Raw genomic sequence first — 24,653 nt, forward strand, 5'->3', positions numbered from 1 at the left:
CCACAAATTGGGTGGCTTCAACAAGCCAAGAAGTTTATTGTCTTACAGTTCTGGAGGCTAGAAGTCTAAGGTCAAGGTATTGGGATGGTTGGTTCCTTGTGACGGCTGTGAGAGAGAATGCCTCTCGCTTGGATTCTGGTGTTTTGCTGGCAATCTTGGGCATTCTTGGCCTATAGAAGCCTAATTCTGATCTTTGTCTTCATCTTCACCCTTTGTGTGCATGGCTGTCTCCAAGTTTCCCCTTTTCATGAGGATACCCAGTCATATTGGATTAGGGCTCACCATACTGGCCTCAGTTTAAGTTGATTACCTCTGTAAAGACCTTATCTCCAAATAAGATCTTGTTCTGATATATTGGGGATTAGGATTTCAATATATGAAGTTTACAGGGGGACACAATCAATCCATAACAACTTTTAAAACAGTTTCCTATCTGTTTTTTTTTTACTACTCTCTTGTTCACTAATTGTCTATTCTACACACAGTGAGACAGTGATCTTTCTAAAATGTAAATCATACCATGTCACCACCTGTTTTAAAACTGTACAACAGCTTCTCATTGTAACAAGAATAAGATTTCTCATCATAGCCTTTAAATATCTAGTCCTACCTCTTTGCATCTCCCCCTATTCTCTCATCACTCATTGGGCTCCCAACCTGTAGCCTTTCTGTCCCTGAAATCCCCCAATCTCATTCCTGCCTTAGGACCTTTCTACTTGCTGCTTCTGCAGTTTGGAACCCTCCTATGGAGTCACAAAATTGCCTCCTTCCCCTCATTCAAGTCTCAATTTAAGTGTCACTTTGTCAAAGGCCTGCCCTAACCATCCTAGCTAAAATGACCCCCCCCATTAGTCATTTCCCTATCACATTATCCTATTTTTTTCCCCTCCTAATTACCAGAGATAATCTTATATATATATAGCCAATATATTTGGCTAGCCCAGTAGGATGAAAGCTCTATGAGGGCATGAACCCTGTCTGTTTTCCTCGCCTCTGTATTTTCAATTCTTTCAGCAAGGAATATAGCAACCAATCAAATATTTGTTAACTGACTAACCAGCCCCTTCTCGGTGTTAGTGATGACATCTGTAGTTCTTTTAGTAGTTAGAACTATCATTTCTCTGGAACTAGAAATGTTAACTCCTCTGCAGAAGGTCAGTGATCTTTTACTGACCCCTCCCATATCTTAGACCAGACATCAACTCAACATTTCAATGTATTAAGCATTTACAAGTTTTATCACATGGAAGATGAGTCTTTTGGATGTTGCCTGGAGACCATTCTCCTTGAATGGAGATATTAGAAGTAAAGGAAAGTTCAAATAGTTCAGCTTTGTCTTAGTTGACTACTATATTAAATTATTTGCCCCAGATAGAAATCCTCTTCTTGTTCTTCCCACACATAATTTTGCTGAGAAGCCATTTTTATTTTTCCTGCTTTTTTTCTATTGACTGATTGATTGATTGAAGTATAGGGATTTCCCTGGTGGTTCAGTTGTTACTGGGGGTCCGGGTTCGATCCCTGGTCAGGGAACTAAGATCCTGCAAGCCACACAGCATGGCCACAAAAAAAAAAATTTATTGAAGTACAGTTGATTGACAGGGTTGTGTTAGTTTCAGGTATACAGCAAAATGATTCGGTTATATATATCGATATAGATTTTCAGATTCTTTTCCATTATAGGTTATTACCAAGTAATGAGCTTAGTTCCCTGTGCTATACAGTAGGTCCTTGTTGGTTATCTTTTTATATATAGTAGTGTGTATATGTTAATCCCAAACTCCTAATTTATTCCTTCCCCCCTTTCCCCTTTTGTAACCATAAGTTTGTTTTCTATGTCTGTGAGTCTATTTCTGTTTTGTATATAAGTTCATTTGTATCAGTTTTTTAAGATTCCGTATATAAGTGATATCATATATTTGTCTTTCTCTGTCTGACTTTACTTAGTATGATAATCTCTTGGTCCATCCATGTTGCTGCAAGTGGCATTATTTCATTCTTTTTTATGGCTGAGTAATATTCTATTGTGTGTGTGTGTGTGTGTGTGTGTGTATATATATATATATATATATATACACACACACACACCACATCTTCTTTATCCATTCATCTGTCAATGGATATTTAGGTTGCTTCCATGTGTTGGCTATTGTAAATAGTGCTGCAATGAACATTGGGGTGCATGTATCTTTTCAAATTATGGTTTTCTCTGGATATATGTCCAGGAGTGAGACTACAGGATCATATGGTAGCTCTATTTTTAGTTTCTTAAGGAACCTCCATATTGCTCTCTGTAGTGGCTGTACCAATTTACATTCCCACCAACAGTGTAGGAGGGTTCTATGACTAAGACTTTTTGACAATTGCTACAGTTTCTTGCCACTATTCTGTGATAAACTTTACAGTTTGAAAGCTCTGAGATTCTTATGTTGTAACATTTACTTTTTGGATGATTCTTCATTTTCTTACTGCAGTCATTTGTGATGGTAAATCAGAATTTGGAACTCAAACTCTCCCATCTCTGTTTAGCCGTACTTGTTTTAAGAGTTTCTGGACACATTGTCCTATCTTTTTTCCAAAACATTCTTAAATCTGATTCTCTAAGCTCTAGGATGTGTATCTGACTATCCGTTCTGTAGCTTTTTTGGACCCTGGGATAATGGAATTGCTCACTTTCTGTAATTTCATTACTGGCGGCTAGTTCCCTATCATATCTGGGGGATACATTCAGGAAAGAGAAGGTATCTTCCTTCTGTCTGCCATCCTATCACTCACCAATCAGTCTCCACTCGTCCTGCATGCTTTGCCCTCTGTGGCCAGTACCTGATTCTTGTGTTGATACCTGTGGACCCTTCTCTTTGTTTCAGAGAAGTTTAGTATAAAGATTGTGGTGTAGGGGTATAAAGGACTAGCTTTCTGGCCTGCTACCATCACTTAGTATCTCTGTGATTTTAGACGAGTCACTCATCTGCTCTGAGTCACTGCTTTCTCTTCTCTAAAATGGAATAAGCATTCCTATTTATACCTCATAATTGGTGAGAAGATGATTGAATTGATATGTAGAAATACTTGGAAACTATAGAGATTTTATACTAAAAGAAGAATCCAGCTCTGATCTCTTTTGCTTGTTAGATACATTTTAACACTTTAGCCAGCAGTTCAAACTGTGTATACTTTACATAAAATCCAGAATTTTGGCTTCCCTGAAACAATCAGAAGGTCAGTTCACACTGGATATTCCAATACGACAGCCATCAGCAGGAGCTGAGAGGCAGATGGCCCTCGAGATGGGCAAGTCTTTTGGTCTGACACCCACTACTTACTGACTTATACTCGGCCCCTTTATGCATTTATGTTGTGGTCATCCCATTCTAGAATCTAGTTACTGAATGTATTAGAGAGAATTCTTTAAACATACCAAGGGCAGATGCAATATTAAAAGTAAGAGGTTCCTAAGATTTGTAGAACAGAAATGATGCTTTTGTGTGATATTTCTTTACTTAGTGCAAATATGGTAAATTTCAAATTACTTCCAAGTCACCACATGGCTGTGCCGTTTCTGGAGTAAGTCTTATAAAATAGTGATTTCTATCACAGGGGTTAATTATAAATATTAATTTTATTTTCTGTAAAAAAGATCAATAGTAAATATAAGTTATTCGAAGTAAAATCAGAAAGGGTGAAAAAAGGGAAATTTTTGTGCTCTTAAGAAAAGATAAAGATAGAAGAAAATCTCTAAACCTGGCCAGCTGAATTAAGTGAAAATGTGGCAAATTTATGTCTAAACTAGAGCTGAGTGTGGCAAATTACAAACTGAAACTGGTTATTGTGTCCAGAGACATTGTGCCTTCAATTCTGTATAAACTTCCCTGGATGTCATAATGCATCTGAGATGTATAAGTAGCTGTGTTTTCTCTCTAGAGTGATAATTGAAGAATTAGAAGTTGAAATCATATCATCTCAACATTATCTATAATGTATATTCATCATTAAAACAGGAGCATAAACATGAAGCAAATTAAATAAGAATTTCTGGTAATGAAATACTATGTAGAGCAAGAATGAAAGGAGAAAAAGGTCTCTTAACATCTTCCTCAGCCACTTTTATTGTTACTGGTGGATTTTCAGCTGGCTTCACCTTGCCTGCTTCCTCACTCTCAGAGCCTGAGGATCTTGGCACAATCTTCTTTAAGGATGCACCAGTCCTCCTTGCTGTTGCTTTGAAGTCTGACAGCACTGAGAAAAAAATCCCCTTGATGCTGAAGATTTTCAGCAGCTATACATGGCTTTTTATCTTTGTAGTCCAATTTACTCTTCACTAAAATGGACACATGAACATAGCTTGTTCCTATGTGTTCCTCTACTGGGTACTTTTTACTGAAACTAGATTCATGTGGCCTTCATGTAGCCCTAAGTCTTCTTTCCTCTTTTTGCTTCCACCCAGATGGGGGTGACTTATTCTTTCTAGAACATGCTTAATATACCAATATACCATTTATACATATCTCCCTCACTTCATGTACCCCTTTTGAACAACAGGTTATTGTTTTTCCTGTTTTTTTCCAGACTTGGGAAAAAACATTTAATGAGACTTTATTTTCCCCCTTATACTCTTAACAAAAAAGAAAATAGAACAGTTTCCTTACTGAATATAAAAAAGTATGTGAATTTCCTGTATATATTTTTTTTGCTTTTGGTGGATATTAATGCCTTAAGGACAGTAGCTTGTGTCACAACAGGCTACTGAATACAAGTTAATAACATTTAGCAGTTTTATTGATACTTATGTTTTACTGTTAGAATTAGATTAACCCCAGTATAGTAATTAAGTCCGAAAAGTTTACACTATTTCATTTTGTTACCAATAATTTGCAGTGTTCAACTGCATACTGTTTGTCATACTGCTTGTGATTTAAGCAGATAGATGAGTATTTTTTTTGAAACCAAAATTTAGTAGCTCTGATTGGAGGCAAGAAGCTATTAAATAGGTAGACACATTTGAAATCAATAATTGTTTGATTTCAAATATCTTAAACAATAGAATCTCAAGTGAGTATTGAATTTCTCAGATGGTTATGCACTTACTCCTCTAGACTGAAAAATGGAACAGGGAGAGGGAAGGAGGGAGGGAAAGAAGGAAGGAAGGAAGGAAGGGAGGGAGGAAAGGATGGAGGGAAAGAAGGGAGGGAGGGAGGAAGGAAGGAAGGGAGGAAGCGAGGAAGGGAGGAAGGAAGGGAGGAAGGAAGGGAGGGAGGGAAGGAAAAAAGGGAGGAAGGGAGGGAGGGGAAGAAAGGGAGGGAGGGAAAGAAGGAAGGGAGGGAAGAAAGACAGAAAGAAAGGAAGGAAGGAAGGAAGAAAGAGAAAGAAAGGCATGTTCTTTGAGTGATGGCTTTATTTAATGAAAAATAGTCTTCTGTAACCTTATCCTGTAATGTTCATGAGACAGCACTTCCTGAATTTTATTATGTTTGTTTAAGTGTCCATCTTCACTCAATTCTAAAGTTTGTACAAGCAGGGATCATGTCTTTCTTGATTATTATTGAAATCCCCAGTTCTATATCTATATCTGTATCTATATATATTTCTATATAGATATATTTCTCTATATATAGATGTTATATATATATATATTTTCAAATAGTGACATCAATTTTTTTTATTGAGGTATATTTGATGTACAATATTACATAAGTTTCAAGTGTACAACATAGTGATTCACAATTTTTAAAGGTTATACTCCATTTATAGTTATTATAAAATATTGACTATACAACAAGAACCTACTGTATAGTACAGGGTATTATATTCACTATCTTATAATAACCTATAATGGAAAAGAAATATGAAAAAGAATATATATATAATATATATATGAATCACTTTGCTGTACACCTGAATCATTGTAAATCAACTATACTTCAATACAAAAATTGACTGTATCCCTGTGTTGTACGGGGATATATATATATATATATATATCCTTGTAGCTTATTTATTTTATACAGTTTGTGTCTCTTAACCCCCCTCCTATCTTGCCCCTCCCCCCCTTCCCTCTCCCCTCTGGTAACCACTAGTTTGTTTTCTGTATCTGTGAGCCTGTTTCTTTTCTGTTATATTCACTAGTTTATTTTTTATATTCCACACATAAATGATATCATATAGTATCTGTCTTTCTCTGTCTGACTTATTTCACTTAGCATAATATCCTCCAAGTCCATCCATGTGGCTGCAAGTGACAACATCTCATTCTTTTTTATGGCTGAGTAGTATTCCGTCATATATATATATACACCACATCTTCTTTATCCATTCATCTGCTGATGGACACTTAGGTTGCTTCCATATGACATCAATTTTGATAGAACTAAAATTATTTTTTTTTACAATGGAAAAAGGATGGAATGTGTGGACTATATAGAGGACTCTTTTAGTAGAATCTAGTCTAGGAATCCAACAATGCTAAAAACATGTGTTGAATGTTGGCCTTGCATACTTCTTCCTAACCCTCCTAAAATCTCAGCGTTTTGAATTTTTTTCTATGCATGAGAAAATGGTGAAGAACGACGTGCCAAGGAAAAAAAAGAGGGTGGGTGTGTTTTTGTCAGGGACTCCCTAGGGAGCTCTTAAAAATACTAATTCCCAGACCCCAGCCCAACTTTCAGTTGATATGGGATGATGCCCAGAAAATCAGTATTTGAAAGCTCCTCAGATGATTCAGTATTCAGCCTGGGTTGAAAAACAACTGGTCTAGCTGGTCAAATCAGCTTAGTTGGGAAGCTTGCAAATGAGGGCAGTGATGGCATGGCTGACATGTCACCACAGTGTAAGGGAATATCTACAATAAAAGCTCCACATTCCAACACTGGTCAACTAAATGCCCACACCTTTGATCCTGGCCCACTATGGAGGAAGAGAAACTGAGAATGTAGGAGGAGGTGGAGGCCATGATGAGAATAGACCTTGCTTAGGTGGTTGGAGTTGGCCACTAATAAATGTTTTTTTTTTTTTTTTTAATGTTGAGCCTTCTTTTAATTTATTTTTATTTTTTGGCTGTGTTGGGTCTTCATTTCTGTGCAAGGGCTTTCTCTAGTTGTGGCAAGCGGGGACCACTCTTCATCGCGGTGCACGGGCCTCTCACTGTCATGGCCTCTCTTGTTGCGGAACACAGGCTCCAGATGCGTAGGCTCAGTAGTTGTGGCTCACGGGCCTAGTTGCTCCACGGCATGTGGGATCTTCCCAGACCAGGGCTCGAACCCGTGTCCCCTGCTTTAGCAGGCAGATTCTCAACCACTGCACCACCAGGGAAGCCCTAATACATGTTTTGAAACATCATCTGTTGAACTATCATTAAACAAGTACATGTTAAGAACCCAGTGTATGCTAGGTACTAGGTCCTGGGAATACCAGCCAAGTCCCTGCCTTCACAGAACTTACAGTCTGGGGACCAGACACAGAACAGACAAAGAAGTATATCATCATTGGTATCAATGAGCGCTGTGAGACAAAAATTAAAGCTGGGTCAAGAGTAGAGAGTGACGGGGTAAAGCCTAGACTGGGCAGTCACGGAGGACAGCTTTGAGGTGGTGATGTTAGAGCTGGGACCTGGGTAAAGAGAAGGAATCAGTGTGGGAGCCACGTGAGAGCTGAGAGAACAGAAAGGGAAGAGTCCTGAGTTGTGGATGTCCTTGGCATGTCCCAAAATAGAAAGTCCCTGGGGTTCGAATGGAGCAGGCTATGTGGGGCCTCGAAGGCCATGGATAGGAGTCTACAGTTTGTCTTGAGTGTGATTCAAAGTCCTTGGAGAATTATGAGCAGAAAATGAATTTGATCTAATTTTATTTTTAAAAAGATCACTCTGTGACAGTGAGGAGAATGGGTTACAGGGGCGAAGAGTAGAAGAAGGGCCACCATTTGGGAGATGAGAGTAGCTCATCATGTTTGGGAGATTAGGATTGTAGTGGTGGCAGAGGGAGAAACAACAAGATTCAGGATATATTTGAAAGCAGAGTAGTGAAGACTTGCTAATGCAATCATTGTTGTGTATAAGAGAGATGATTCAACTGCATAACTGGTGGCTATAAATATTAAATAACTGTACAATGAATTCTGAATGCTAACAACATTGCCACATACAGTTAGCACTCATAAATCTTAGCCAGTATCAAACATCCAAGCAAATATGTGAGTGGATAATTGGATGTACAAGTCTGCAGCTCAAGGGAGAGGATGGAGCTGGAGATATATGTTTGGGAGGTACAAGGCTATGGGTGGCATTTAAAGCCATTGGACTAGGTGAAATCTTCTAGGGGGTGAGTGTAGAATGAGAAGACTGAAGGCAGCGGCCTGGAGCACTTCAATATAGACACTGAGAGCAGAGGAGGAGCATCCAGCAGAGAAGACAGAGATGGGAGGAAATTCTGGAACTTGGAGAGTGCTGGAAGGCGAGTGGAAAAGTGTTTTAAGGTGGAATTGACTAGACTATTGCTGACAAGTTTTCAAAAACAGTGAAGTCTAAGACTGCCCATTAGAAGTTGTGGGTGGCCTTTTTAAGCCCCTAGCTTGAAATTTTCAGAAGCCTTCCCTGAAAACTTGACATTTCTGAAGCCCTGGCTCCTTCTTGGAGGGATCTCTTAGCCTCAGCTTTTCATTCTCTTTCATTTTTTTCTCTTGTCTCTTTTCTCTTCACATCTTTTCGTCATCTTTCCCACTCAATGAAGCAAGTATTAACTACGCTGCCTGCCTTTCAAAGCGAACAAGTGTTATTTTCCAGAATAGCCCCATTCAGGAAGCATGGGCTTTGCTTTCCACAACAGTGTGATATTTGCAAATTGCTCAGGGGTTATATAAATGCTTCTTATATGAATACGTGGGAGATGGGCATGGAAAGAGCCATTATTTACATAAGTAAATATTTTAAAAATAAAATGTAAATTTTAAAAGATAAATCTGAGTTTAAGATGCCAGTAGCTCTTGAATTATTATTTTAGGAGAGAGAATGCTGCCGTTTGGAAAGTGGTGTTTGGCGTCAATAATCTAGACCACCCATCAACGTTCATGCAGATGCGCCTCGTGAAAACCATCATCCTGCATCCTCGCTACAGTCGAGCAGTGGTAGACTATGACATCAGCATAGTGGAGCTAAGCGAGGACATCAATGAAACGAGCTACGTCCGGCCCGTCTGCTTACCCAGCCCGGAGCAGTCATTAGAACCTGATACTTACTGCTATATCACAGGCTGGGGACACATGGGCAACAAAAGTAAGTCAGGATCCTCAGGAGCACTTGCCTTTCAGCTTGTAACTGGAAAACAATGGGGTACTTCCTGGCCTTTGGCAATCATTTCCCATTTTCACTTATAAAAGTAGAGCCACAAATACTTAGCATCATGTGTCACTCTCCCTTCCATGCAAATCATAGATGTCAACGCACTTAAACCTGCCAAGCCCAGATACAACCTCAGAAATCCTTCTCCACATCTCAGTCTTTCTCCAGGGAGCCGCTCTTGATGTTTTAGAGCTGGCACGCAAGACGAGACCTATCCGTCATCCTCCCTTGCATTGTTTCTATTGATGATTTGCACTCACTTCAGGCAAAGTCACTCGGAGCCTCTGTCTAGCAGTTAGGTAGTTCCCCTTCTGCAGTCAAGCTGGACGGTCCCATTTCCAACTCTTTGTTATGATTTAGTCCTATCAACATGGGTAACACAACCTGTAAGTCTTTCTAGAAGGAAAACTGGTTAGCTATTTACCTATTCAAATTAGTTTAAATAGTTTGGGTTCTTAGATGATTAATAAAACACATAGAAATTTAAAAATTAGTACTGCTGACTCTCAGCCACCCATAAAGGACTCTCTCATTTTGCTTGACTTATTAAAAGTTTAGAATAAGAATTTAATCGATGAGATATTTTCTTTAATGGTAGGCACTGACCATGCCAACTATATCAGGTGTAGTACTGCAGCTCTCAGGGATGATGATATATATCTGTGTCCTGTTATCTGTCTTAGCAACTGCCAATTTGAAGGACGATTGCTTTTCTTGAAATTTAGTCGTTTTGAGCTAAGTTGAGTTTCTTTTCTATATGATCAACTGAGAATAAAAAGAAAAAAGTAAATAGACAGGAGTAAGTCAATGACTTCTGAAAAGCTAACATGTAAGAAATATGAAGGCAGTGTCAGACATATGATGTCACCATGCCTGCTAATCTTGGTTTTTAAAAGCTATAATTAGTTTTGTGATATGTGAGAGCAGAATCTATATTGCCTCTACTTGTATTGTTCCCAATATCCACATTAAACTCAGAGTAATCGTGTGACATGTGGCACACACCACGTATATAATGTAGGAAGAGCAAGGGTGTGAGTTCTTTGAAAAGATCTGATTGACACTGACCACACCACTTTCTAGCTTACTATAAAATGGAAAAAATAATAGCAACTGTCTAACTCACAGGATTATTGTAAAGATTAAAGAAAATAGGCCCAGAGAATGCTGAGTGCAGGAGCCTGGCCCACTGTGGGTACCCAGTAAACCTTAGCGATGGTTCTTTTTACCATTCTTTCGACAACTTGGGGAACTTCCACTGTCTGCACTGCATTGATTTTTCCAAACGTATTGGAAAACGTATTCTTTCTTCCATTAAGGTACCCTGTACATGTACACTGCTTCACCGTCACTATCTAAAAGGAGAACAGTGTGTATGTTTTGTAGAATGGCCAAACAATGAGAGATTCTTGCTGCTGGCTTTGAGAAATACATTGTTATTCTGTGAGAACTTTGGAGCAAGATGAAATTCATATGTTCTCTCTGCTGACACTAAGGGATGGCTTTTCCCTTTGACATCTCTCTGATGCATCCTCTAGGATTAAAGGTTCCGACCTCAAATGATGGCTACTGTAGCACAGGATGAGACACACTGTTCAAACCAAGGGTAGGGCAACCCTTCCTCTGTTAGTCTGAAAAGGCAGTCTGAACTTTTAGCAGAGCACGGCTCACATGTTGAGCTGTCACAGAGCTGGCAGCCTCCCACCTGGAGCAGAGCTCTGGCTTGATTATTTTCCTTTTCATTGTAGTAGCTATTGTTTACGTTGCTACACATAATAAGAGAGGGAAAGCATGAGCCAGGTTACTTAACCAGTCTGTGCCTCAATTTTCTCATTAACAAAATGAAGGGGTTTGATTAAATGATTGCTGTCAGCACTTATAATGGGAAAATTCTGATTTCAAATGAGCTTCATCTTTGAAATGACATTTTAAGAGCATGGTTTTCTTGACATAAAAACGTTATCATTTCATATTTGGCTAGCCTCAGTTTTGAGTCATTTTACCCTCATATATTTTATTTCTTCTTCTTTTTAAAAAATCCAGTGCCTTTTAAGCTGCAAGAGGGAGAAGTCCGCATCATTTCTCTGGAGCAGTGTCAGTCCTACTTTGACACTAAGACCATCACCACCCGGATGATCTGTGCCGGCTATGAGTCTGGCACGGTTGACTCGTGCATGGTAAGTTGCTTTCTGGTTACCAAGGAGATTCAGTTCAGCAGTAGGTTCAATGGGTCCATATAAGCCCATTAGTATTCATGTGTGGCCCTTTGGGAACATCTTCTGAAAATAATTTATTACCAAACGTTTAATTATTCACAGGGTGTCTTCCTTTATTCAGGACCCAAGCAACGCCCTGAGTAACCTCCATGCCCCCCACTCAGGTTGCCTTCTGCTTTCTCACCTCCTGCATGGGGTCAGCACCCTGGGCCAGCAACAGGAGGAGAATCAATTGTTCTGGTCCATCTCCTTGGACTATTTTAGTGGCCAGGACAAGCAAGTTTCTGAGAGCAGCTAGTGGTAACCAGAGCTCCAACCAGGTTGCCTCAGGAAGCAGGGGACAGACACCAAGGGCATATTCAACCATCGGGGTGATGGCACTGAAGCACATACAACACTCCAATCTCCAGGGTGTGTGACAGACCCACCTCCGTCTCAGGAGTTGATCACACTGGCATTGTCTGGGGCTGCACGTGATTGCCAGCATGTCTTCAAATATCTATCACTGAACACAACCTTTAGACTCAGGATTTCTGGTCACAACAGTTCATAGAGTATGCTGACTGAGCGATGCAGGGAAGCTTTTTTTGAATTTTTGAATTTTATTTTATTTATCTTTTTTATACAGCAGGTTCTTATTAGTCATCCATTTTATACACATCAGTGTATACATGTCAATCCCAATCTCCCAATTCATCCCACCACCACTCCCACCCCCCCCGCAGGGAAGCATTTTTACTTAATAAACACTCATTGCATATTATACTGGACTGGCTCCCAGGGGAGGATGGAAAAGGGTGAGCACTTAAAGAAGCTTGTAACAGAGTGGGGAAGGCAGTTATCGCACGACAGTGCTATGAAGCATCTGTTATTTCACTGCTTTGGAGTAGATCAAATTGCCCCCAAGTTTTAGAATTGAAGAAGAGATGCAACAATATTATTGCCCCTGACCCAACATAATAAGATGACATTTTTGATTGTCCATTTCACAACAGAAATGGCCTGGTGGTGATTTAGACAGTTGTCATGGGAAAGAGGGAGGCAGGCTCCCTTGAAGTTTCAGTGAGTCACCTTCCCTTCTGTCCTCTGGCCCCAAGTCATCCAGCTGAGGTGGGCAGTGATAGAGGAACCCCTGCCTTCCATGCAAGAGGCCTAGGTTTGATAGACCAAAGCCAAAACAAAAGTGACTAGGAGGCAGCATGGTGTCAGGGCTAGGACACATGATTTGCAACCTGAAAGGTCTGGGTTGGCTCCCATCTCTGGCAGTGAGAACAATGTGACCTGAAGAAGTTATTTAACCTCTGTAGAATATTTTCTCCCAAGTAAGATGGGGCTGATTCCGTCTGATTTGCAGAGTATCTTTGGGATTAACTGGGTTAATGTCCCAGTATTTTAACATATGTGTATATGACGTCTGGCATATGCCCTCAATGAATATCAACAATGTGAATGTTAACATCTACCAGTTAGTGCTTACTGTGTTCCAGGATCTCTTCTAAATACTTTCTAATAATTAATTCTTATTAATTCTTAATTCTCACAGTCATCCTTGTGGCAGTATCTGTGTTTTTCCTATTTTACAGATCAAGAAAACAAGGGACCAGAGAGGTTAAGTAATTTACCCCATATCACCCAGCATTAAGGTGGTAGAATGAAGATATGAATGTAGGCAGCCTGGCTTCAGAATTCAAGTGCTTGGTCACTACACTATCCTAGAAGCAATGATTAATGTGAATACATTTCTCCCTGTTGCCAACATGATCTGGACGTCTACCAAAAAGTAGTTCCTCTTCATCTCTTGGTAACTGCTAAAGGGAGGGGATAGAAGGTGATTCTTTGAAAGAGAAATGAAGGTCCAACACAGCCACAGGCATAGGCATGTTCATATCGTAATGTCTAATAGTAAACAGGTCCTGCCAACTTCTTTAGTGGTGGGAATTCCGCACTATGGATATCTTAAATGCATACCAGATGCTCTCTAACACAACCCCAGGTAGAAAACAAAACACAAAACAAACAATAGCTACTTTTTACCAAGTCTGGAGCAAGATTATGCACCAGAACCTCTCATTACCTTCCTTAATTGCATCAACAGGTCACATTGGAAGCCATGGGTCCTTTGTTAAGGTCTAGAAATCATGGAACTCAGTATTGAAACCAAACATAAACTTTGGCCTAAAGCCCAATATTATGAAGAAGAAAAGAGGACCAAAAACCGGACAACTTGTACCTTTAGCTGTATCCCCCTTTTGTTTTGAATTGATGCTTCTTCACCTTTTGTTTTCCAACTAAAAAATGTCCACCTGCCTCATTAAGCCTAGCTCAAAACCCACTCTTATGGGGACCCTGTGTTCCCCTCCGGCTGGAAGTAATCACTTATTCCTTTGAAGACTCCTTTATTTATAGCCCTTAGATTTTGCTTTCATGTAAAGTTTTTCTCATTACCCAAGTGGAGTTTTGGCCCCCTGGGGACAAAAGTAGCTCTTTACTTGTGTAGACTGTAGCACAGAATCTTGCAAAAATTAGATGCTAAATAATTATGTGGCTAAGTTTCTGATCTGGAAGTGTAGAGATGCTGACCTGTAAATATCCCATTTTAATCACTCTCTGGCATAATAAGTAGCTCAACCTAAATAAGTCAGTATCTTAGTATTTCTTTTATATAAGAGGAGATGAAAAAATTGTGGAATATGTCTAATAAAATTGTTTCCAGTAAATTTTGCTTAAAAAATCAATTAGGCTTTCAGACAGAACAGCTTAGCCTCTTGCAAAATCTATGCTTATTAGTTAGGTTTACAGCATTGGTAAATTATGAATGCAATGTTCACCACTTCTAGGAAGGAGCGTGATATATTCAAAGTCCTGAAAGGGAAAAACCTTCAACCTAGGATACTCTATCCAGCAAGATTATCATTTAGAATAGAATGAGAGATAAAGAATTTCTCAGACAAGAAAAAACTAAAAGAATAGAGCAACGCTAAACCTACCCAAAAGAAATATTGAAGGGTCTTCTCTAAATATTGAAGAAGGGTCTTCTTCTTTCTCTAGAAAAGAAGGAAGAATCTATTGGAAACAAAAAATCATAATAGGAGAAGCAAATATGTAAAAGGATTGAAGATCACTTAAATAAGCCACTACATAGATTAAAAAGCAAAAAAAATTTTTTTGTAAAAGCAATTATAACTACAATTAACAGCAAAAGAATAAGTATGAAGATGTAAAATAGAACATCAAAAATCATAAAATGTGGGAGAGTGGAGTATAAAAATGTAGATCTTTTAGAATGTGTTTGAATTTGTATGACTAGCAGTTTAAAGATATAATAATGGGTCAACATACTTGAAATCCATAGTAATCACAAATCAAAACACACAATAGGTTCACAAAAACCAGAAAGAAAGGAACTCAAGCATACTACAAAAGAAAATAATCAAACCACAAAAGGAAAAACAAAAAGAAGAAATGAACAAGGAAGAACTACAAAAACAACTGGAAAACAAGGTTTAAAATGGCAATAAGTACATACCTATCAATAATTATTTGTTTTAATTTTTATTTTATATTGGTGTATAGTTGATTTACCATGTTGTGTTAGTTTCAGGTATACAGCAAAGTGGTTCAGTTATACATATTCATATATCCATTCTTTTTCAGATTCTTTTCCCATATAGGTTATTACAGAATATTGAGTCAAGTTCCCTGTGCTATACAGTAGGTCCTTGTTGATCTGTTTTATATATAGTAGTGTGTATCTGTTAATCCCAACCTCCTAATTTATCCACCACCCCCCCCCCCGACCTTTCCTCTTTGGTAACCATAAGTTTGTTTTCTAATTCTATGGGTCTATTTCTGTTTTGTAAATAAGTTCATTTGTATCATCTTTTTAGATTCCAAATATAGGTGATATCATATGATATTTATCTTTCTCTGACTTACTTCACTTAGTATGATAATCTCCTGGTCCATCCATGTTGCTGCAAATGACATTATTTCATTCTTTTTAATGGCTGAGTAATATTCCACTATATATATGTAGCACATCTTCTTTATCCATTCCTCTGCTGATGGGCATTTAGGTTGCTTCCATGTCTTGGCTATTGTAAATAGTGCAGCAATGAACATTGGGGTGCATGTATCTTTTCAAATTATGGTTTTCTCTGGACATTTGCCCAGAAATGGGATTGCTGGATCATATGGTAGCTCTATTTTCAGTTTTTCAAGGAACGTCCATACTGTTCTCCATAGTGGTTGTACCAATTTATCTTCCCACCAACAGTGTAAGAGGGTTCCCTTTCCTCCACACCCTTTCCAGCATTTATTGTTTACAGACTTTTTGATGATAGCCATTCTGGCCAGTGTGTAGTGATACCTCATTGTAGTTTTGATTGGCATTTCTCTAATAATTAGTAATAATGAGCATCTTTTCATGTGGCTTTTGGCCATCTGTATGTATTCTTTGGAGAAATGTCTATTTAGATCTTCTGCCCATTTTTTGATTGGGGTGTTTGTTTTTTTGATATTGAGCCATATGAGCTGTTTGTGTATTTTGGAGATTAATCCTTGTTGGTCGCACCATTTGCAAATATTTTTACCCATTCTGTAGGTTGTCTTTTTGTTTTGTTGATGGTTTCCTTTGCTGTGCAAAAGCTTTTAAGTTTAATTAGGTCTCATTTGTTTATTTTTGTTTTTATATTCATTACTCTAGGAGGTAGATCCAAAAACATATTGCTGCGATTTATGTCAGAGAGTGTTCTGCCTATGTTTTCCTCTAAGAGTTTTATAGTATCTGGTCTTACATTTAGATCTTTAATCCATTTTGAGTTTGTTTTTGTGTGTGGTGTCAGAGAATATTCTAATTTCATTCTTTTACATGTAGCAGTCCAGTCTTCCCAGCACCAATTATTGAAGAGGCTGTGTTTTCTCCATTGTATACTCTTGCTTCCTTTGTCATATATTAATTGACCATAGGTGTGTGGATTTCTGTGCTTTCTATACTGTTCCATTGATCTATAACCCTGTCGTCGTGCCAGTACCGTACTGTTTTAATTACTGTAGCTTTATAGTATATTCTGAAGTGAGGGAGCCTAATTCCTCCAGCTCTGTTTTTCTTTCTCAAGATTGCTTTGGCTATATGGGGCCTTTTATGTTTCCATACAAATTTTAAGATTTTTTGTTCTAATTCTGTGAAAAATGCCATTGGTAATTTGATAGGGATTGCACTGAATCTATAGATTGCCTTGGGTAGTCTAGTCATTTTGACAGCGTTGATTCTTCCAGGCCAAGAACATGGTGTATCTTTCCATCTGTTTGTGTCATCTTCGATTTCTTTCATCATTTTCTGAATAGAGGTCTTTGGTCTCCTTAGGTAAGTTTATTCTTAGGTATTTTATTCTTTTTGATGCAATGGGAAATGGGATTTTTTCATAATTTCTCTTTCTGATCTTTTGTTGATAATGCATAGAAGTTCAACAGATTTCTGTGTATTAATTTTGTATCCTGAAACTTTACTGAATTCATTGATGAGCTCTAGTGGTTTTCTGGTAGCATCTTTAGAATTTTCTATGTATAGTTATTATGGCATCTGCAAACAGTGATGGTTTTACTTTTTCTTTTCCTATTTGGATTCCTTTTATTTCTCTTTCTTCTCTGATTGCCATTGCTAGGACTTCCAAAACTATGTTGAGTAAACATGGCAAGAGTAGACATCCTAGTCTTGTTCCTGATCTTAGAGGACATACTTTCAGCATCTCACTGATGAGTATGATGTTAGCTGTGGGCTTGTCATATATGGCCTTTATTATGTTGAGTTATGGTCCCTCTCTGCCCATTTTCTGGAGAGCTTTTTTTTTTTTATCATAAATGGGCATTGAATTTTGTCAAAAGATTTTTCTGCACATATTGAGATGATCATATGGTTTTTATTCTTCAATTTGTTATTGTGGTGTATCACACGGATTGATTTGTGGATATTGAGAAATCCTTGCATTCCTGGGATTAGTGTATGATCCTTTTAATGTATTGTTGGATTTGGTCTGCTAGTATTCTGGTTGAGTATTTTGGGGTCTATGTTCAGTGATATTGGCCTGTAATTTTATTTTTTTTTTTGTGGTATCTTTGTCTGGTTTTGATGTCAGGGTGATGGTGGCCTCATAGAATGAATTTGGGAGTGTTCTTTCCTCTGCAGTTTTTTGGAATAGTTTCAGAAGGATAGGTGTTAGCTCTTCTCTAAACGTTTGATAGAATTTGCCTGTGAAGCCATCTGGTCCTGGGCTTTTGTTTGTTGGGAGTTTTTTCATCACAGTTTCAGTATCAGTACTTGTGATTGGTTTATTCATATTTTCTATTTCTTCCTGGTTCAGTCATGGAGGATTGTACCTTTCTAAGAATTTGTCCATTTCTTCTAGGCTGTCCATTTTATTGGCGTAGTTGCTTGTAGTAGTCTCTTAGGATGCTTTGTATTTCTGTGGTGTCTGTTGTAACTTCTTTTTCATTTCTAATTTTGATTTAAGCCCCATACCTTTTTTTTCTTGATGAGTCTAGCTAAATATTTATCAATTTTATTTTTTCAAAGAACCAGCTTTTAGTTTCATTGATCTTTTCTGTTGTTTTCTTCATCTCTATTTCATTTATTTCTGTTCTAATCTTTATGATTTCTTTCCTTTTACTAACTTTGGGCTGTGTTTGTTTTCTCTTTCTCTAATTGCTTTAGGTGTAAGGTTAGGTTGCTTTAGGTGTAAGGTTAGGTTGCTTATTTGAAATTTTTCTTGTTTCCTGAGGTAAGATTGTATTGCTATAAACTTCCCTCTTAGAACTGCTTTTGCTGTTTCCCAAAGGTTTTGGATCATTGTGTTTTCATTTTCATTTGTCTCTAGGTATTTTTTGATTTCCTCTTTGATTCCTTTGGTGGTCCATTGGTTGTTTAGTAACATATTGTTTAGCCTCCACGTGTTTGTGTTTTTTACAGTTTTTTTTCTTGTAGTTAATATCTAATCTCATAGTGTTGTGGTCAAAAAAGATGCTTGATATAATTTCAATTTTCTAAAATTTACCTAGGTTTGCTTTGTGGCCCAGCACATGATCTATCCTGGAGAATGTTCCAAGTGCACTTGAGAAGAAAGTGTATTCAACTGCTTTCAGATGGAATGCTCTCTAAATATCAGTTAAGTCCACCTGGTCTAATGTGTCATTTAAGGCCTGTGTTTCCTTACGAATTTTCTGTCTGGATGATCTGTCCATTGATGTAAGTGGGGTGTTAAAGTCCCCACTATTATTGTGTTACTGTTGATTTCTCCTTTTACAGCTGTTAGCAGTTGCCTTATGTATTGAGGTGCTCCTATGTTGGGTGCATATATATTTATAATTGTTATATCTTCTTCTTGGATTGATCCCTTGATCATTCTGTAGTGTCCTTTTCTGTCTCTTGTAACAGTCTTTAAAGTCTATTTTGTCTGATATGAGTATTGCTACTCCAGCTTTCTTTTGATTTCCATTTGCATGGAATAGCTTTTTCCATCCCCTCACTTTCATTCTGTATCTATCCCTAGATCTGAAGTGGGTCTCTTGTCAACAGCATATATTCAGGTCTTATTTTTGTATACATTCAGCCAGTCTGTGTCTTTTGGTTGGAGCATTTAATCCATTTACATTTAAGGTAATTATTGATATGTGTATTCTTATTGCCATTTGTTTATGATTTGTTTCTGTAGGTCATTTTTTCTTCCCTTCCTCTTTTGTTCTCTTCTCTTGTGATTTGATGACTATCTTTAGAGTTGTATTTATTTGGATTGCTTTTTCTTTTTTGTTTGTGTATGTATTGTAGATTTTTGGTTTGTGGTTACCATGAGGCTTTTAAAAATTTTTTTTTATTTTATATTGGAGTATAGTTGATTTACAATGTTGTTAGTTTCAAGTGTGGGGCAAAGTGATTCAGTCATACAATCTTTTTCAAATTCTTTTCCCATTTAGGTCATTACAGAATATTGAGTAGAGTTCCTTGTGCTATACAGTAGGTTCTCATTAGTAATCTATTTTAAATAGTGTGTATGTTAATCCCAAACTTCCAATTTATCCCTCCCCCGCAACATTTCCCCTTTAGTAACCAAGTTTCTTTTCTTAGTTTGTGAGTCTATTTCTGTCTTGTAAATAAGTTCATTTGTATCATTCTTCTACGATTCTGCATATAAGTGATGTCATATGATATTTGTCTTTCTCTGACTTACTTCACTTAGTATGATAATCTCAGGGTCCATCCATCTTGCTGCCAATGGCATTATTTCGTTCTTTTTAATGGCTGAGTAATATTCTATTGTATAGATATACCACATCTACTTTATGCATTCATCTGTTGATGGACATGTAGGTTGCTCCATGTTTTGACTATTGTAAACATTGCTGCAATGAACATTATGCTGAATGTATCCTTTTGAATCAACCATGAGATTTTGATATAGCAGTCTATATGTATAAAAGATTGATTTAAGTTGCTGGTTTCTTAATTTCATATGCATTTCCAATATCCTATATCCAATATCCTCTTCTCATGATTACTGGTTTTGATATCATACCTGCAGGGAGATGATTTCCTACCTTTACTGTATGTTTGCCTTTACCGGTGAGCTTTCCCATTCATAATTTTCTTGTTTCTAATGATGGCCTTTTCTTTTCTGCCTAGAGAAGTTCCTCTAGCAGTTTGTTGGCATTTTGTTGTAAAGCTGGTTTGGTGGTGAATTCTCTTAGCTTTTGCTTGTCTGTAAAGGTTTTGATTACTCCATTGAATCTGAACAGGAGCCTTGCTGGGTAGTGTTCTTGGTTGTCTGTTTTTCCCTGTCATCACTTGAAATATATTATGCCAATCCCTTCTGGCCTGCAGTTTCTGCTGAAAAATCAGCTGATAACTATATGAAGATTTCCTTGTATGTTACTTAAATCAGCTGAGAACTATATGAAAATTTCCTTGTATGTTACTTGTTGCTTTTCCCTTGTTGCTTTTAATATTTTCTCTTTGTCTTTAGTTTTTGAAAATTTGATATGTGTCTTGGCATGTTCCTCCTTGGGTTTATCCTGTGTGGGCCTCTCTGTGCTTCCTGGACTTCAGTCCATGTTTCCCTTCCCATGTTAGGGAAGTTTTCGGCTATTTCTTCAAATATTTTCTCAGGCCGTTTCTCTCTCTTCTGGGACCCCTATGATGCAAAAGTTGGTGCATTTAATGTTGTCTCAGAGGTCTCTTAGACGGTCCTTATTTCAGTTTTTTTCTTTCTTCTGTTCTGCAGCAATGATTTCCACCAATCTGTCTTCCAGCTCACTTATTTGTTCTTCTGCCTCATTTATTCTTCTATTGATTCCTTCTAGTGTATTTTTCATTTCAATTTTTGTATTGTTCATCTGTTTGTTCTTTAAATCTCTGTTAATTATTTCTTGTATCTTCTCAGGCTGTGCCTCCATTATTTTTCCAAGATCTTGGATCACCTTTACTATCATTTCTCTGAATACTTTTTCAGGCAGATTGCCTATCTATCTCCACTTCACTTACTTGTTCTTCTGGGGTTTTATCTTGTTCCTTCGTCTGGAACATATTTCTCTGCCATCTTGTCTGTCTGTGTTTGTGGCCTTCATTTCTCATGCTGCAGGTTTGTAGTTCCTCTTGCTTCTGGTGTCTACCCCCTGGTGGGTGAGGTTGGTCCAGGGGCTTGTGCAGGCTTCCTGGTGGGAGGGCCTGGTGCCTGCACACTGGTGGATGGAGCTGGTTCTTGTCCCTCTGGTGGGCAGGGCTGTTTCAAGAGGTGTGTTTAGAGGCAGCTGTGCATTCAGGATGACTTTAGGCAGCCTGTAAGTGGGGCTGTGTTGGCTGTCTGTCCTGAGGCATCCCAACACTGGACCTTGCAGGCTGTTGAGGGGGGCAGGTTTCAGTGCCAAAATGTTGACCTCCAGGAGAGCTCATGCCAATGAGTACTCCCTGGGGCCTCTGCCACCAGTGTCCTTGCCCCCAGTGAGCCAAAGCTGACCCCCACCTCCCCAGGAGACCCTCCAAGATACACAGGTAGGTCTGGCCCGGGCTCTTATTGAGTCCCTTCTTTGCCCTGGATCCCAGTGCACGTGAAACCTTGTGTGTGCCCTTCAAGAGTGGAGTCTCTTTTTTCCCCAGTGCTGTGGAGCTCCTGCGCTTTGAAGGCCTTCTCATGTGCTGCTGGCCTTCAAAGCCAAATGCTCTGGGCTCTCCTCCTCCTGATGCCAGATCCCCAGGCTGGGGAGCCTGATGTGGGGCTCAGAACTCTCACTCCTGTGGGAGAACCTCTGTGATATAATAATAATTTTCCAGTTTTTGGGTCACCCACCCAGTGCATATGGGATTTGATTTTACTGCAAATGTGCCCCTCCTACCATCTTGTTGTGGCTTCTTCTTTGTCTTTGGATGTAGAATATCTTTTTTGCTAGGTTCCAGTCTTTTCTATTGATGGTTGTTCAGTGGTTGTGATTTTGGTGTTTTTGTGAGAGGAGGTGAGCTCAATTTCTTCTACTCCACCATCTTGTCTCCTCCCATGTCAATTATTACCTTAAATGTCAATGGAGTAAATGATCCAATCAAAATACAGAATGATACATTGAATAAAAAACATGAACCTACAATATGCTGCCTAAAAATGTCTCACTTTAGGGTGAAAGACAAACACAGACTGAAAGTGAGGGGATGGAAAAAATATTTAATGAAAATGGAAATAATAAGAAAGCCGGGGTAGAAATACTTATATCAGACAAAATAGACTTTAAAACAAAGGCCATAAAGAAAGACAAAGAAGTGTATCATATGATAAAGGGATCAATACTAAAAGAGGCTATTATACTGATTAACATAGGTGCTCCTGTATTGGGTGCATATAAATATGTAAAAGAAATACTAATAGACATAAAGGGAGAAACTGATTGGAATACAATAATAGTAGGAGATTTTAACACCCCAGTGACATCAATGGACAGATCATCCGGACAGAAAACCAGTAAGGAAACAGAGGTCCTAAATGACACAACAGACCAGTTGTACTTGTTTTCAAGCACACATGGAACATTCTCCAGGACAGACAACATACTAGGTCACAAAACAAGCCTCAACAAATTTAGAAATCATTTCAAGCATTTTTCCTGACCACAATGGTATGAAACTACCAGAGAAAGAAAAACAGGAAAAGAGTGAATACATGGAGACTAAACAACATGCCACTAAGAAAACCAATGGATCAATGATGAAATCAAATAAGAAATCGGAAAATGAGAACAAAACCTTACAAAATCTATGGGATGCAGCAAAAGCAGCTCTAATAGGGAAGTTCATAGCAATAAGGCCTTCCTCAAGAGATAAGAAAAATCTCAAACAACCTAACCTACTAGCTAAATAAATTAGAATAAGAACAAAAACAAACTCACAGCAGAAGGAAGGAAATAATAAAGATTATAGAAGAAATAAAATAGAGATTAAAAAAACAATAGAAAAGATCAATAAAATCAAGACCAGGTTTTTTGAAAAGATAAACTCAACAAACTTCTAGCCAGGCCCACCAAGAAGAAAACAGAGGATCCAAATAAACAAAATAAGAAATGAAAGAGGAGAAATAACAACTAATACCACAGAAATACAAAAAAAAATACTATGAAAAGTTATATGCCAACTAATTGGACAATCTAAAAGAGATGGACAAGTTTCTAGACACATACAGCCCACCAAAACAGAATCAAGAAGAAACAGATAATTTAAACAGATTGAGCACTGTAAGTGAAATAGAATCTGTAAAAGAAAACAAAACAAAACTCCCTGCAAACAGAAGTCCAGGACCTGATGGCTTCACTGGGGAATTCTACCAAACATACAAAGAAAAACTTATACCTATCCTTCTCAAATTATGCCAAAAAATTGAAAAGGAGGGAAAACTCCCAGAGTCACTCCATGAAGCCACCATGACCCTGATACCAAAATCAGACAAAGACACTACAAAAAAAGAAAATTACAGGTCAATATATTTGATGAATATAGATGAAAAATGTATCAATGTAATGTGCCAGATTAACAAAAGGAAAGACAAAGCACATGATCATCTCGATAGATGCAGAGAAAACATTTGAAAAAATTCAACATCTATTCATGATAAAAATTCTCACCAAAGTGGGTACAGAGGGAACATACCTCAACATAATAAAAGCCATTTGTGACAAACCTACAGCCAACATAATAATGCTGAAAAGCTGAAAACCTTCCTGCTAAACTCAGGAACAAGACAAGGGTGCCCACTTTCACCACTTCTATTCAAAACAGTATTGGTAGTCCTAGCCACAGCAATCATACAGGAAAAAGAAATAAAAAGTATCCAAGTTGGAGGGAAAGAGAGAAAACTGTCACTATTTACAGATGACATGATACTCTATATAGAGAATCCTAAAGTCTGCACACAAAAACTATTAGAGCTAATAAATGAATTCAGCAAGGTAGCAGAATACAATATTAATATACAGAAATCTGTTGCATTTCTTTACACTATGAAATATCAAGGAAAATTTAAAAATCATTTTTAAAATCACATAAAAAATACCCAGGAATAAATTTAACCAATGAAGTAAAAGACCTTTATACTAAAAACTATAAAACATTGTAAAGGCAACTGAAGATGATTCAAGGAAATGGAAAGATATCCCATGCTCTTGGATTGGAAGAATTAGTATTATTAAACTGGCCATACTACCCAAAGCTATCTACAGATTTAATGCAATCCCTGTCAAAATACCATGACATTTTTTTTACATAACTAGAACAAGTAAACCTAAAATTTATGTGGAACCACAAAAGACCCAGAATTGCCAAAGCAATCCTGAGGAAAAAGAACAAAGCTTGGAGGCATAACCCTTCCAGACTTCAGACTATACTACAAAGTTACAGTAATCAAAATAGCTTGATATTGGCACAAAGACAGACATATGGATCAATGGAACAGGACAGAGAGGCCAGAAATAAACCCAAACACTTATGGTCAATTAATCTATGACAAAGGAGGCAAGAATACAATGCAGAAAAGACAATCTCTTTAAAACGTGGTGTTGGGAAAGCTGGACAGCTACATGTAAATCATACCTTA

At 37.9% G+C, this 24,653-nt stretch overlaps 1 protein-coding gene across 1 annotated transcript in view; it reads left to right on the forward strand.

Annotated features, from left to right (window-relative positions):
* Positions 1 to 24,653, forward strand: part of CORIN (corin, serine peptidase) — a gene marked incomplete at both ends in the record, with an annotated part of 252,263 nt that overhangs the window by 224,928 nt on the left and 2,682 nt on the right. Inside the window, 2 exon segments of the mRNA XM_082653606.1 lie at positions 8,988 to 9,259; positions 11,369 to 11,502. Coding sequence (XP_082509732.1) covers positions 8,988 to 9,259; positions 11,369 to 11,502 — 406 coding nt within the window.

The sequence above is a fragment of the Grampus griseus genome (genome assembly GCF_964374135.1).
Source record: "Grampus griseus genome assembly, chromosome: 4".
NCBI classification, from domain to species: domain Eukaryota; kingdom Metazoa; phylum Chordata; class Mammalia; order Artiodactyla; family Delphinidae; genus Grampus; species Grampus griseus.